This window comes from Xiphophorus maculatus, chromosome 13, assembly GCF_002775205.1.
Source record: "Xiphophorus maculatus strain JP 163 A chromosome 13, X_maculatus-5.0-male, whole genome shotgun sequence".
In the NCBI taxonomy this organism is placed as follows: domain Eukaryota; kingdom Metazoa; phylum Chordata; class Actinopteri; order Cyprinodontiformes; family Poeciliidae; genus Xiphophorus; species Xiphophorus maculatus.
In genome coordinates, this window is record NC_036455.1 from 17,843,239 (window position 1) to 17,857,274 (window position 14,036).

Genomic DNA, 14,036 nt, shown 5'->3' on the forward strand with positions numbered 1-14,036 from the left:
TGTTCTCCAGTAAAACTCTCTGTTCCCAATCAGCTGGACTTAAATGACTCTCAGACCCATAGGACACATGTGACTAGTTGCATTGGATTCGATTCAAAGCTACTAAAATGAAAAGCGGTTGCATGAACATTGGATTTTTATTTTCTTCCTTTACAGCTATATGCAGAAATGGTTGTTGCTCCATTGCATGCATCTAATAAAGGCTATGGCGTAAAAAGAAGTGAAAACGTTCAAGGGGTACGAAAAGGCTTTCTTCAATACACTAAAAGTTTTAACTATGGGGGCACACGAATTGAAGTTTTCTAACTGATCACCCATTTTAAAAAGCCAATTTTGGCTAATCCCTTTTTTTTTCTTTCAGAGTCCATATAGCGATAAAGTTGCCAACTTAGCAACAATTAAGAACAATTTAGAGGGTTCAATTAACCGAACAGTAAAGGTGCACCAAAAGCCAGTTTGGCCAATATTGATTTAGTTTGTCTTAAAAGTTGTCAAATATAACGACAAGTTCCTTGCAAACAGTCGGGTGACTATTATCAACGTGACCCGGTGGGCAGGTCTCTCTGTCAGCCCCTTTTCACAGCAGAGCACGACAGGATAGTGGCTGATTTTCAGACATTTGCAGAGTTAAATAAGATCGGTGGATAAAATCGATGTCACTTAAGTATCGGCCAATGGCCGATCAATCGGTGCACCCCTAGTTTTGTTGCATTCAAATGTATCATCAGTCATGCTTGAATTGTTATTTAACTTTAAGTAATTATTTGTTTGTCGAGAAAAAAAAACGTATGAAATTATGCATAACAATTTTGCAGAGCTGACTTTTGCTAAAAAAAAAAAGAAGAGAAAAAAGAAGGGGGGGGGGGGGCTCATCCTGAAGGATACATCCAGTGACGTAATCTTTTATGTTTTTATATATGATCCCTTGTTTCACACGGCGTCAGCAGGTTAAATGTCTGTCTAACTCACTAATGTAGCCGACAGATTGCAGTGGACGGCTGGGCCGCTTAGCCGTTCGTCATCGCCTCTCTCTCTCTCTCTCTCTCTCTTTTTTTTATCCCAGCGTCTCTGCTGCGTACGCATATATGCGACGGACGGTCTGATTTCATAACGCGGCGAGGAGGAAGAGAGGAATGGGGCTGTGAGAGGCGGATGAACATCAACCCCATCGGTCGGCTCACCGTGCAGAGCAGCAGCAGCTGCAGCCGCCGTCTCCACCCCGCTGCTGTTCGCCGCCGGTGCCGCGCAGAAGAGATGCGCTATAGCGGAGGCTGCTGCTGATGCTGATGCTGCTGATCTTTGCGTCTTGAGCATCATCGACGCGACGGCCAGAGGGTGGGCACGGGGGGGTGGTGGGGGGAAATCGATCTCCGGAGCCAGGGACACACGGTAGACAGGACAGCAGAGGATGGAGTTCAAGCATCTGGTGGAGGCGGCGGAGAAGTGGTGCTCCGGGAACCCGTTCGACTTGATCTTCGCCGAGGAAAACGACGAGCGGCGGCTGGACTTCTACGCAGAGCCCGGTGTCTCTTTCTATGTGCTGTGTCCCGGCGGCACCGACACCTTTGTAAGTGGGCTTCTGCAGGGCCTTAACTTAGCTAATGTGTGTGCGTGTGTGTGTGTGTGTGTGTGTGTGCGTGTGTGTGTGTACGCGCTTGTAGGAGTATATGGGCTGGGTAAAGGAGGTGATGGAAGCGGGATAAGAGGGGAGGGTGAGCAGCATGATGTCATTTCAGTCTGCCTTCACACCTCTTCTCTCAGATGTGTTTAATATTGTCCCTCCTCTTGTTTTATTTTTCTTTGTTGCTATTAATTATTTCAGCATGGCTATCTATTCAGGGCGGCATCGCCTCGGGGGTGGCTAGAGCGCTAACATTTTTCTTTACTTGTTTTAAAAGGAAGAGGTCACCATCTTGTGTTCTGTACTGGACAGTAGAAGTAGCATGTGATGCTACTTCAGTATTTAAATATTAGCATTATCAATAAAAAAAAGAAGGTTTTTGACATCTTTAGCATATCTGCTACAAATGAACACAAGAAGTATGTTACAGTAACCTTCTACACTTTTACAACTTTGCTGAAAGTGAAAAGCAGCAGCTTGCTCTACACACCGGAGGGCTAGTTTTAAAACTAGCTAAATGCTGTTAGCTTCTGAATAGGAATGCAATTGTATCCCAATTGCATTCCTATTGGGATGCAGCAAGAATTAATTTGCACCCCAAAACATTTACTTTGTGTGAGGCTCTATATTCCACCACTCATTCATATCAGTGTTTAAGTATTTTCCATGCATTGACCATACAGGGATTTGTAGTTGATGGGTTGATATTAAGAGTGTTTGATCAAATCTCAATTGTTCAAATCGTAAACAAAAAGAGTGAACTCTTTTATATCACGTTTTTTTGTATTTTCTAAAAATATATTGTGAATTCATTTCATTTAATTGGTCTCTGTTTTTTGTTTTAAATTCTCTCATTTATATATGTATATATATATACAGTGAAATATATATACTGCTCAAAAAAATAAAGGGAACACTTTAAGTGTTAAACACCTGTTTACGTGTTCCCTTTATTTTTTTGAGCAGTGTATATTGTATCAATTCTTTAATTTATTTACTCTGCACTTTAGTATTTGCTTTTGCATTTTTCAGCCGCCGCACATAACTGTAGTCAGGAATCGTTTGATATTGGCTAGCATCCTATTCTGGAATTGTTTGTTATTCCAAAATGTTCATTCTAACGATGCTGCAAATTATTGTAATATGGCAAATTTTGATTAAGTTTAGCATTCGTTTGGGGAAGACGGATCAGTCAACCGGCCGACCAATCGATTGGACCCGATTTTCTTAATTTTGGATGACCGGCGATCATCCCAACACTTACAGTACATGTGAGACCAATTTATCCACTAATATCTACCTCCAGGACTGACTTCGGTATCTGCTAAAATCAAAATCTCCAGAAAACTGTGTGCAGTTGAAAGCACAGTGACTGCAGTGCAGAAAACTGCAATTTGGTATAAGATGATTTTGTTAGTCTATGCTAATTTCTAGACAATAAGACAAGTATTAACGTAACACAATACTTGAATTTCATTCACAGTTTAATATTTATTATTAATCCGTCCGTCCATCATGTTTCTTGTCTTTCAGAGTCATTCAGATTAGCGTTAATTTGATGTGAAGAGTGATAATAATAACTGGCCGAAACTCTAAATTGGCCTATGTCAAACATCACTTCAAATCAATACTGATCTTCAAATGCTTTATCACTGTTTGCACCCTTCCTGTTTGCAACAGAAACATTTCTAATAGTTCCGAATAATAATAATAATAATAATAATAATAATAATAATAATAATAATAATAATAATAATAATAATAATAATAATAATAAATAGTCTAAGTCTTATTGTGGTGGGCATAATAACTGCAGATTTGTTAATCTACAAATTGCAACCAAATTATTCTACCTTCTACTGTTATTATAATTTTTGTTTTTCCCATAGCACACATGTAAAGGCCTTAATGGTGAAATCGGCCTTCAAAATTCAGCCAGGTCAGCCAGATGCACCAAACTAGGCATCCTAATGGTGGACGCAGCGCAGCCACAAACTGTTTCCTCGGAGCTGACTGTACGTCCTGCGGCCATGTGATGCAGTGCTGGAGTTATGAGTCCAAAAGTCCCAGAAGCCCGACCCGCCCCTCCTCCCCCCACCGCTCAGTGACACGGGCCAATAGGGCGGGGGAGCAGATGGAGATGACCCAGGAGCCGGGGCGTCTGTTCAGTCAATAACACATTATGTCACACGGACCGTGCCTCTGTTGTGTTTGCACGCCTCGTCTGAACGTCGGAGCAGCGCCACGGTGGGGCGTTTAGATAGCTGCTGATGAAATTTAGTCCTGCGCCTGTGGCCATGCTCTCCCTTAAGAAGCAGATTCTAATCAAAGCAAGCAAACAAGACAACAGCGGATTCTTTCTGCGATCTGTTGTCTCTCAACAGAACCAGTTTGCTCCCTAGTCCTTATGTTCTCCCTCCCTGCTCGCAGCTTCCTCCTGCTCTGTAATCTAATCCATGTCAGATGTCTTTGCAGCGCGTCCTCTCATGTACTCATCTCCGGCTACATGCACAGTCAGACAGTCAGAGTTCACTGCTGCGCAGCCTCAAACCCGCTGCAACGACACTACAGGCTGCAATCATAATTCTCTTAATATTTTATGTGGAGATATTCACAATCACACCATATGCCACGGAGTTAAAATAAATATAATTAAAATAGAGTGCGCCATTAGTCAAACATTTCTGTAATTGTGTGTACTGTAGTAGAATTGCATTTTGATCAAGACTCAAATTCATAAACAACTGCCAAATATTGTCTAATTATTTTTAAAATAAGACATTTTACACAATTACACTTCAAGAAACTCAAATTAATTTGCACAACTGTTATAAAAAAAGTCCTAACATACTAGCTTGCATGCAGTAATTACATTTCAAGCAAGACATAGGCTAACTGCAAAACTGCTTACTAGTCTGGCAGCTCGTGCCGCCCAAGAGGAGAAGCCGCCCTGGACATCTGCCCACTTCATCATTTTCAGAAAGCGCTACTTCATTTATTGACGCTCATCAAACCTCCACTAAACCCAGTGCAAATGCTGCCTTGTTATATTTTCAATAACAGATTCAAAAAATCAAAGTTTAAAATAAAAAAAAGTGTTAAAGGTAGAAGCATGCAGTTCAGATTAGACCAACCCACGTATTTCTGAATTTGATCTAGAGAATATTAAAGCACTGAAGCAGCCCTTTACTTTAGCATTCATTGGACGTTATTTTTTTTTGAGGGGATAACTGTAGCATTACTAGCCGCTAACAGTTAGCTAGCTGCAATTCCATCTTCGTAATCTTTTTATGTTGCTTGTAACTGTTTCTTTTTTCTACTGACTACCTACCATTCAACCACATGAACAATTTAAAATGGTGGTGGGGTTTTTGTAATGCTAATGCAGTTAGCTGTTGTCCGTCAGACCGACAACAGCATCATTACAAGCCTAGTCTTTCATGTTTGAATATTTTTGCATTGTAAATCTTACATTATGAAAATTATGGTTAACAACTAAAAATAGAACCATTAAAAATACATTTGTAGTAGCGCATTTACTGACTCTGCAACCACATTTGTGTTGTATAAATATTTGCTATTAGCACTTAAGATAAGTTTTCTCCTTTCGTGTTTGAACATGTTAGAATTGCCAGTTAAACTGAAACGTTTTCATACCTCTGCCAGATTTAGATTTAAATACTTATTTTAATTTTACCATTATGTTTCTAATGGTAAACATAATGATAGACTGAACGTACTAACATGTTGATAGTGGCCCAGCTGAAGTGAAGAGCCATTGCTTGGCTGAATTACCTCCTCAACATGTCGTCACGTTCTGCGGGCAGCTTCTTCTTCTTCTTCTTGTTTTATGGCGGTTGGCAAACAACTTACAGGTGCATTACTGCCACCTTCCAGGTTGGAGTATGGATCACACGCTTATACCCTCCCCATGATACCCGTTCTTCTTAGAAATCTAAAAATACTCTCAAATATTATATCTCCTGATGATTTCTGAAATATTTCTTCTAAATCTAATTTACAATTATTCAACTCAGTAACCAACATCTCTCTCTCCCTTACATACTTATTGCATTCTAAAAATACATGCTGTATTGTTTCCATCTCTCCACAATATTTACAACAACCTGTACTGTGTTTATTAATTAACTTAAGAGTACTATTTAACCTTGTGTGCCAAAATCTGATTCTGCAGGCAGCTGGTAAAAAGCCATACATTTGACTGAAACAGGAAGTTGCAGGACGGTGGCTCTTGAGGGCCATAATTGTAGACATTTGCTGTAGAGAATCTGTGCAGGAAGCCCAAGATTACAGTGATGGCAACCTTAGAAACTTTGAGCTCATGAAAAGAGGTGAATGTTTAAAAATATTTGTAGACACAAGCAAGAATGTCAATAGTTCTTTTCTTATTGATCACTGAGAAGGTTGTAAATTATTTTCAAATGCTATTTTTATTACTATCTATATATATTACACCATAAACACCGTCTTATTATTCAAACTTCTTTTCTGGTTCATAAGGTTTGCTTAAAAAACTTTGTCAAATGATAACTAAACCTAACTCCGACCTAGTCTTGATCTTATTCTTAAATATATGAATCCATATATTTATGGATTTATGTGATCCATAAATATAAGGAAAGTTTGATGACCTATAGAGGGATTATGATAACAGCAAACTGCTGTCTCCAGCTCTTTAACCTCCTCCTAATACGTTCTAATAGATATTTTGTTTAATTATTGAGCTGTATCATCAGAGATAAACATTACCAAAAAGTCAGATAATAGGTAATACACAGTCACAAATTACAATATGTTTTGTTTTAATTTTACAAATGATAATAGTTGTTAGATACAAGTTGAAGCATTTGGGGTTTTTTTTATATATCGTTTGTAATAATAATCTACGATTAAAAAACATTTCCCAGAAGAACATGTCAGGTCTCCCTACTGACCTAAATCAGATAAGCCTAAAATAACACTTCAGACGTCATAATTTTCAATATGGTGTAACCTGCGGCACAGTTCCTACCTCAAGCTTGACTGGACACCAATAATGCCGATGACTAATACATAACCTAACAGTGTGACCTTTAGACTCTGATTGAAGGGACGTTAAGTACACAAAGCATCATAGCTGCAGTGGTCTATCACACGCAGCTGTTTCCATGAAATCCTTGACCAACTTCTTCAGGAACGTCTTGCCTCTGATATCAGCCTATCTCTAGTCAGTGCTGATTCATTGTGTGTATTGAAAGAGGTCACATATCTCAATAAGCAGACTCGGTTGCCGTCCATTGCAGCACATCTAGAAGCAATTTTTTTTTCCGGTGCAAAATATCTTGAGTTGGACGACATTTTCACGTCTTCCTTTGCAGCTCTGGCTGTATGTTCTGGAAGGTGAACCTCCGTCCCAATCTTAACTCTTTTTCGGCCTTTTGCAAGTTTCTTTCCAGGATTGCCCTCTATGCTATGCTTCACTCAGCTTCCCATCAACTCGGACTTGCTTTCCAGTCCATGCGTGCCTAAAAGTTACATTTTGGTTTCGTCTGATCCGAGCTCCTTCCTCCACATGTTTCTTGTGATCCCTACTTGAAACAAACATGAAACAAGACTTATTAGAGCGTATTTTTTCCAGCCCTGTTTGAAATTTCTTCACAAAACAGAATGTAACACACATAAATGTATTTGACAGAGGCAATTCTTTGCTAGATTTTATTTAGTTGCATGAAGAGTACCATTTTCGTCACACTTCTTAGATTTTTACTATTGAAAAGGAAAATGAAACCTTGAATTCTTTACTTTTCACTTCACCGTTATGCACAGCTTTGTTGCTCAAACGCATCAAATCTGAATAAAATATATTGAAGTTTGTGATGTTTACGTGACAAAATGTTTTAAAGGTGTTTTAATGCTTTTAAAATCCACTGTAAATAGATTAGGGGAAAAAAAACTTGTAGATTTCTAGCATGATAAAAGTTGGCTTTAATTCTGAAAAAACTAAATTAAACCACAAAGTAAACCAGATCCTTCTTTTTGAATAAAATCAACAAAGGGGTGGGGGGGCTGTTATGAGTTAATGGTGTATTTCATAATACCATCAGATGCTGCTAATTTTTCAAAAAGTGCTGTAATTACAGATTTATGATTTACAAGATTACTTAATTGTTTTACCCTGAGAATGTATTTTATTAAATAACATTGAATATCCCTTGTTTTTGTTTCACTTAAGTGTCATATTTTTATTTTTTGTGCCAGTGTTTTTGTTGCTTTTGGAACGAATGATTGTGTCTTCAAAGTTTCTGTGTCCTTTGCCAGCGCTTGGTTGAAAATATGTTGTTAACCAGAGTTTGCATGTGTGTGTGTGTGTGTGTGGGGATGTGTGGGGGTGTGTTTGTGCAGCATGTTTGGAGTGAGAGCGAGGACTGCCTTCCGTTTCTGCAGCTGGCACAGGACTACATTTCCTCCTGCGGGAAAAAGACTCTGCTGGAGGTGTTGGAGAAGGTCTTCACGTCCTTCAGGCCTGTAAGGAAACTAAAAGCATGCAACTCACTGTGTCAGTTTGCTTCCTAACACATTGTCACAGCAAAGTAACTTCTGTTCGCTGAGTCTAGGTCGATTACAGACTTGATACATTCTGTCCTCTCTGCCGCCCATAAAAGACACCATGCTGAACTAAACTCAAGAAACACTTTCAGGTATTTATTGGTAGCTTTAAATGAACCGTTTTTCAAATGTTTTCAACACCTGTGTGTCGGGATGTTCATTGCTGTGGCAGAGGGTAAAATAAAACTTAGGTTTTTAATGTTTTGAAAGTGCAGGGTAAATATAAAACTAAGCTGGTAAACTCTGCCGAATGTGTTATGATCTCAGTCCATCCAATAATTACCCACAACCTTATTACTTCCTGCAATTTAGAGGTTACAAGAAAACACAATGTCGTTCAAACCTGGTAAATACATAATATCTTAAGACATTAGTAAGCCACACCTGCAAACATACCAGACTGGACTGAATAACATATTTTTAAAAAGCAACACTCTTCAATAGGGAAGACGTCTGCCGATGTTGACGCTTTAGATGAACCTTTAGGGTTGGTAGTAGCAGTCCTTGCACTGAGTTTTGGGTAAAGTCTCTTAAAACTGTTTTAGAATTAGTTCAACAAGCAAAATAATGGTTTTGGAGAGGCTTTAGGAGAATTTTAGACAGTTTTTTAAAAAGCCTAGCTAAAGCTTTTTACCTCATTATAATTTGATGTTAAGCTAAACTAAGCTAATCCTCAGTCTGACAGCTTCATAATTACTGTTTCATAGAGACAAGATAGTTACATTCTAAATTACCTATCTGGAATTAACCTAAGCTAATATTTTTACCAGATGCTAAACTATGTTTACATTTTGGGCCTATATATTTGGAAAGAGAGATACTGTTGACATTCTTGTCCACAACTGAGACATCGGAGCATTTGGGACATTAGTAGATGAGGCCTTCAAGTGTTGTTTTCTCTTGTTAAAGATTTACCATCTGTGGATAAAGCTTTTGAATCAAACAATAAAAATGACCTCAATTATATTTTGACAGACATTTTATTTGACCTGATCTTATCTTGTCTTTTATCACCACCCAAATTGTTTCTGGAATGTTGGTGAAGTTGCTGAAGCTCTTAAAAAGAAAATTGAAATTTCTAATTTGCATCCCCTTTATAAACTTGTCTGTATTTTCATACATTATGGAGATAAATGATAAGAATGTAGAAATCTCCAGTATATTCACAGTGAATTGTGTATAATTTTCTCCAGAGTTAAATGCATTACGTTGTATTTCCAGTGTTTGCGGCTGTTTTTGCGATTTGGACAAACTGTCTCCTATAAAGTAAGAGATATCATGACTGTCCTCCTTTCAGTAGATATGATTTATTGAAGTCACATAACCTCATTTTCATACAGTAAGTACAGCACAAGAGTTAGATTTTAGAAAACATCAGATGTTTGTGTGTGCATGAGAAGTTGCCAATCAAAGTATGAACGCATAGTCAATACAAAATATTCCACTGAAGATGCCTGTTTTTCACATTAAAAACAATTCAGGTACAAAAAGAGACTAAAATGGCAAAATTCAAAAGATCCAATATCACACACCATTCTTAAGTTTTGACTACAATATAAAAACACATCAATGTTAATATTTTTTTTACCCTGTCTCTCTATTGGTATTTTCAAATGCCAAACTTTATACTCTACCATTACTACAAGTGGACTTAAAAACAAATGTCCTGCCAAAGCTATCTGCTCCAAAGAAGGGAATATATGGAAAACAAAAAACAGTCTTGGTAAAAAAAAAGACAAGCTTTCTGCACATTCAAACATTGTTTATCATTTATGTTAATTATATGAATTTCTCATACTGGCTCATCCCTACTGCTAACACTCTACTGCCCCTCTCGTTGGTCTTTTAGCTGCTAGGTCTTCCAGACATTGAAGATGACAGCTTTGAGCACTACCATGCAGACATGGAGGGGGAGCCTGGGTCTGACCACCAGCAGATGGGGGTCAGCCAGCAGTGATGACCCGCCGAGAGGACCCCCGAGCCTGGACACGATTGCTCCTGAAGACTTGGGCCTTGATACCTTAGCTCACTTAATAGCACACACTCTTGCAAACTTATAGTTGACATGCTGAACTATCACCACCTTGTTCTTGAATGTTTCAGTGGCTTTGCTTTCCAAAGACTGCACTTTGTTGCCCTCCCTCACCCTGTCCTTTTCTAAAAGACACACACAGAAGTTTGCATTTTCACATGTTAGGACTTTGTATTGACTTCCATTCATTTTAGTATAATGACATTTATGCCTAGCCTTACCAACAACCCTTACCCTGACAATTACCAGTATATTTGTAACCCTAAACCCAACCAAAACTGGATTCACACCATACCTCTAAACCTAACTCCTAACTCTAAAAATGGGGCCCCACCCCACACGTAACTCCCCAAAGACTTTTGGCAACATTGGTCCCCTTGAGTCCTTTTTAGGTTTATGGAAACAAAGACTTATGGGGGCTTGAGAGGACATTGGTCCCATGAGTATTTTTTGGAGTTATGTGGACTTATGGGGACATTGGTCCCCTTTAGTCTTGTTTTGGAGTTATGGGGACACATGGGGATGTTGTTCCCCCTGAGTCTCTTTAGGAGTTATGGGGACTTATAGAGACTTTGGTCCCCCTGAGTCTTTTTTGGAGTTATGGAGGCTTTGGCACCCATGAATCTTGTTTTGGAGTTATGGGGATACATGAGGATGTTGGTCCCCATTAATCTCTTTTGGAGTTATGGGGACTTATGTTGACAAAGACTTATGGGGACATTAGTGCCCATAAATGTTTGTTTTATGGGGACATAGGTTTAATTGTACCAAAAGATCCTAATTAGGCTACACAACCAAGTACAAATACAAACATACATACACAAACATATATACACACCACTCTTATGCTTTGGGGTTATGTGAGCTGTAGCCATGTACAAGTTATAATCATTCACAGTCCGGTTAGTTAAAGTTACACATCACAGCAATATTATATCAGCTTTGTTATGCAGAAAAACATTCAGATGTTACGGCAATACGCACCCCAGCCTCCACGCCAACCCCCGACCTGTGGAGGCGAATGTGGGAGATTGCTAACTTTTTCAGCCAGTCTGACATAAATGACGCACAAATAACCAACAACAGGGGAAAAACTGACAGTTTGTGGCTATGTGAAAGCAAAGGTCTAGCAGGTGCAGGAAAGAGAAAGGGAAGTGAGGAAATAACATGCAGTTAGTCGTGACACAGATTCACGCTAGCAACATCTAACATAAATGCAGTCAAATAGGTTAAGGTGATTCCCTCGATGCAATCGCTCCTTTGTGTGGATTAGAAAACTCTACAGCTTTCCCAGTAGCATGGATCATTTTGAAGTGTTTGTTAATGTTTGTAAAGCTGTGTATGGAAAATCAGTTACAAGTTGAAGATCTTTTTGACCACTGTTGCTATCTTATGACTGTCACAATAATAGCCTGTGCTGCAGCTTTAATCCTTCCTTATTTGGGTGTCTTGATGCCATGCAACACCCAGCCTCTTGAATGTTGTAGTCTTCCTGTTGATCCGAGGTGTGCCTCTCTTCCTGGGCACCACCTGAGGAGATAACCCTTGTAAAGCTTCCCAAAATCCCACTCTTTTTCATGAAATGTTTTCAATCTGTTGTCTCAATTATGGTTTCTTCAGAATAGGTTTACAAAGGACACACCCACACACCCCTGGACAGCACGGGAGGAAGGGGTAACTAGATACTGTTGGCCACCCGTTTTGTGTGGAACGCTATCAGGCCAAAAACTTGTGACTTTCATGTGTCTTCAATGTTTCTACGTCATTTACTGGATTTAAGAGGTTGTGTAAACTACAGAAAATGTGGTGTGCCCTACCATAATAACAACAGATTAATGGTGTGCATCACCTGCAAGGTTTTTAAGCTTTCAAGAGTCTCCAAAAATTATCTTTGTACAAATTTCTTAAAAGTTCCTAACTCATCCAGCATGTCAGGTATGGATGTGGAGATGTGATTAAAGCAAGTTAGTTACGTCTGACATGCATGGAGTTGAGATTACATTAGCAATGGGGGCCATGACGTTGGTGCGTCATAATTTCCTACACGAATAATGATTATATTATACATCAATCAATTTTATAGGTTGATGTATAATCTATAAAAAACAAAATGACAACATATTGTTTTTTGAAATTCAGTAAAATAAAAGTTTGGGGCTCCTGAATTTTCCTTGTTTCTTAAGTCTATCCAAAGTCAATGATGTTTCTTGACTGGTTGGTTGAAGGCAAATGTTGTTGATGTGTGCTTAATACACAGACAATGTGCAAGCACGTTGTTTCACGCAAACAACACATATTTAACGTATGAGTCACATGAAAGGTTATGCGTTTTTGACCCCTCTGGCCTTCCATAACACAACTTTCAGTTCAAATCTCAGTCAATGCGCTGCAAGACTTCCTTTCGCTTTCTACAACTAGGGCAACACAAAGGACTAACGGCTCCTCTACCAAGTTACTTTGACTCCTAAATGTTTTATTATTACTTTCATCACCATCATCATCATCATTTGGCTGTTTGAATGTTTTCCATGCAGTATATCCTCTGTCCTCTGACGTGTGTGACATTGGTCAATAAACGGTGTGAACTGAGAGCCTCTCGCCGGTGTGTCTGAGTGTTATTGGGACCAAAACGGACACGAAGGGACTTTTCAGGTTCCAGTTGTGGACTCTCGACCTACTGCTCTGCTAACAGCCTGCTAATGTTATGGAGCTGACGTCACGTGGCACCTGACGCGCATCCTCGTAAAGCTGCGTCAAGGTGGAGGAGTAACCGGATTTAAAGGTTGGCTTTCAAAATAAAGGCATAAAGGTTGGAAAGAGTGCTCACAGTAGTCCCATTTCCATTATTTTCCTACAGTTTTTACACAGATCCAAATTTTCCAAACATCACATGATAAGCATTTTACATAATTGCCACATTACACAAGAAGCCATCAGTCATGAAAAAGAAAACGAAGCCCACAACACAATAATATTTTTTACTAAATTTGCGGCTCTGTATGGCTACTTTTAAATGGAATAACATCCTTCTGTTATATATTCAAACAGTTTTTTTTATTTGCAAGTTGCCATGCTTCATTTAATAGTATCTAACCAACTTTGATTGCCCCTTGCAGCATGCAGGGTGTAGTTTGTAAAGTTACAGGCAATGTTTCATTTTTTGAAATCAGAATTTCATCGTGTTTTTAATGCATTTATAAATGTCACAGTTTCGAAATAATATTCATTTAGCAAGCCAAATATTTAGTTTGCAAACTAAATATTTCTAATATCTCTAAATATTTAATTTTAATATAAAATTAAATATTTAGCTAGCAAGTCACAGCTTCAAACTAAATATCTAGTTAGCAATTTATTTCAAATAATTTCCCAATTAAATATTTAGACAAGGTAAATATTTATCTTCCAACTTAGCTTGAAAATATTTAGTTAACAAGCAGAATTTCTAGTTTTTAGTTAGCACAAAATATTTAGCTTGAAGCGAAATATTTATTTAGCAAGCTATTATTTTTTGCTTTAAACTAAGTTTAGTTTGAAGCAAAAAATATTTAAACTAGACTAAATTTAATTTGAAGCTAAATAACAGCTTGCTGGCTAAATATTTAGTTTCAAGCTAAATATCTAGTTTGAGGCTAAATATTTAGCTCGCTAACTAAATATTAACATCTGGAGGAACTACAGTGGTCCAGAACGCCAGAGAGAAAATTCTCAGTTTAGGACCAGATTTAAACTGCCAAGCCTTCACTTTACTGTTCACGTTTCCATATTTAACGCTTT

General features: G+C 38.4%; 1 protein-coding gene across 1 annotated transcript; it reads left to right on the forward strand.

Moving 5' to 3' along the window:
* Positions 1-953: 953 nt before the first annotated feature.
* mturn (maturin, neural progenitor differentiation regulator homolog) lies at positions 954-12,853 on the forward strand. Its single transcript, XM_005812190.2, has 3 exons — positions 954-1,567; positions 8,024-8,146; positions 10,077-12,853. Exons 1-3 carry the CDS (start codon positions 1,409-1,411, stop codon positions 10,182-10,184), a joined length of 390 nt encoding a protein of 129 aa, XP_005812247.1. The 5' UTR covers positions 954-1,408; the 3' UTR covers positions 10,185-12,853.
* The last annotated feature ends 1,183 nt before the right edge of the window (positions 12,854-14,036 follow it).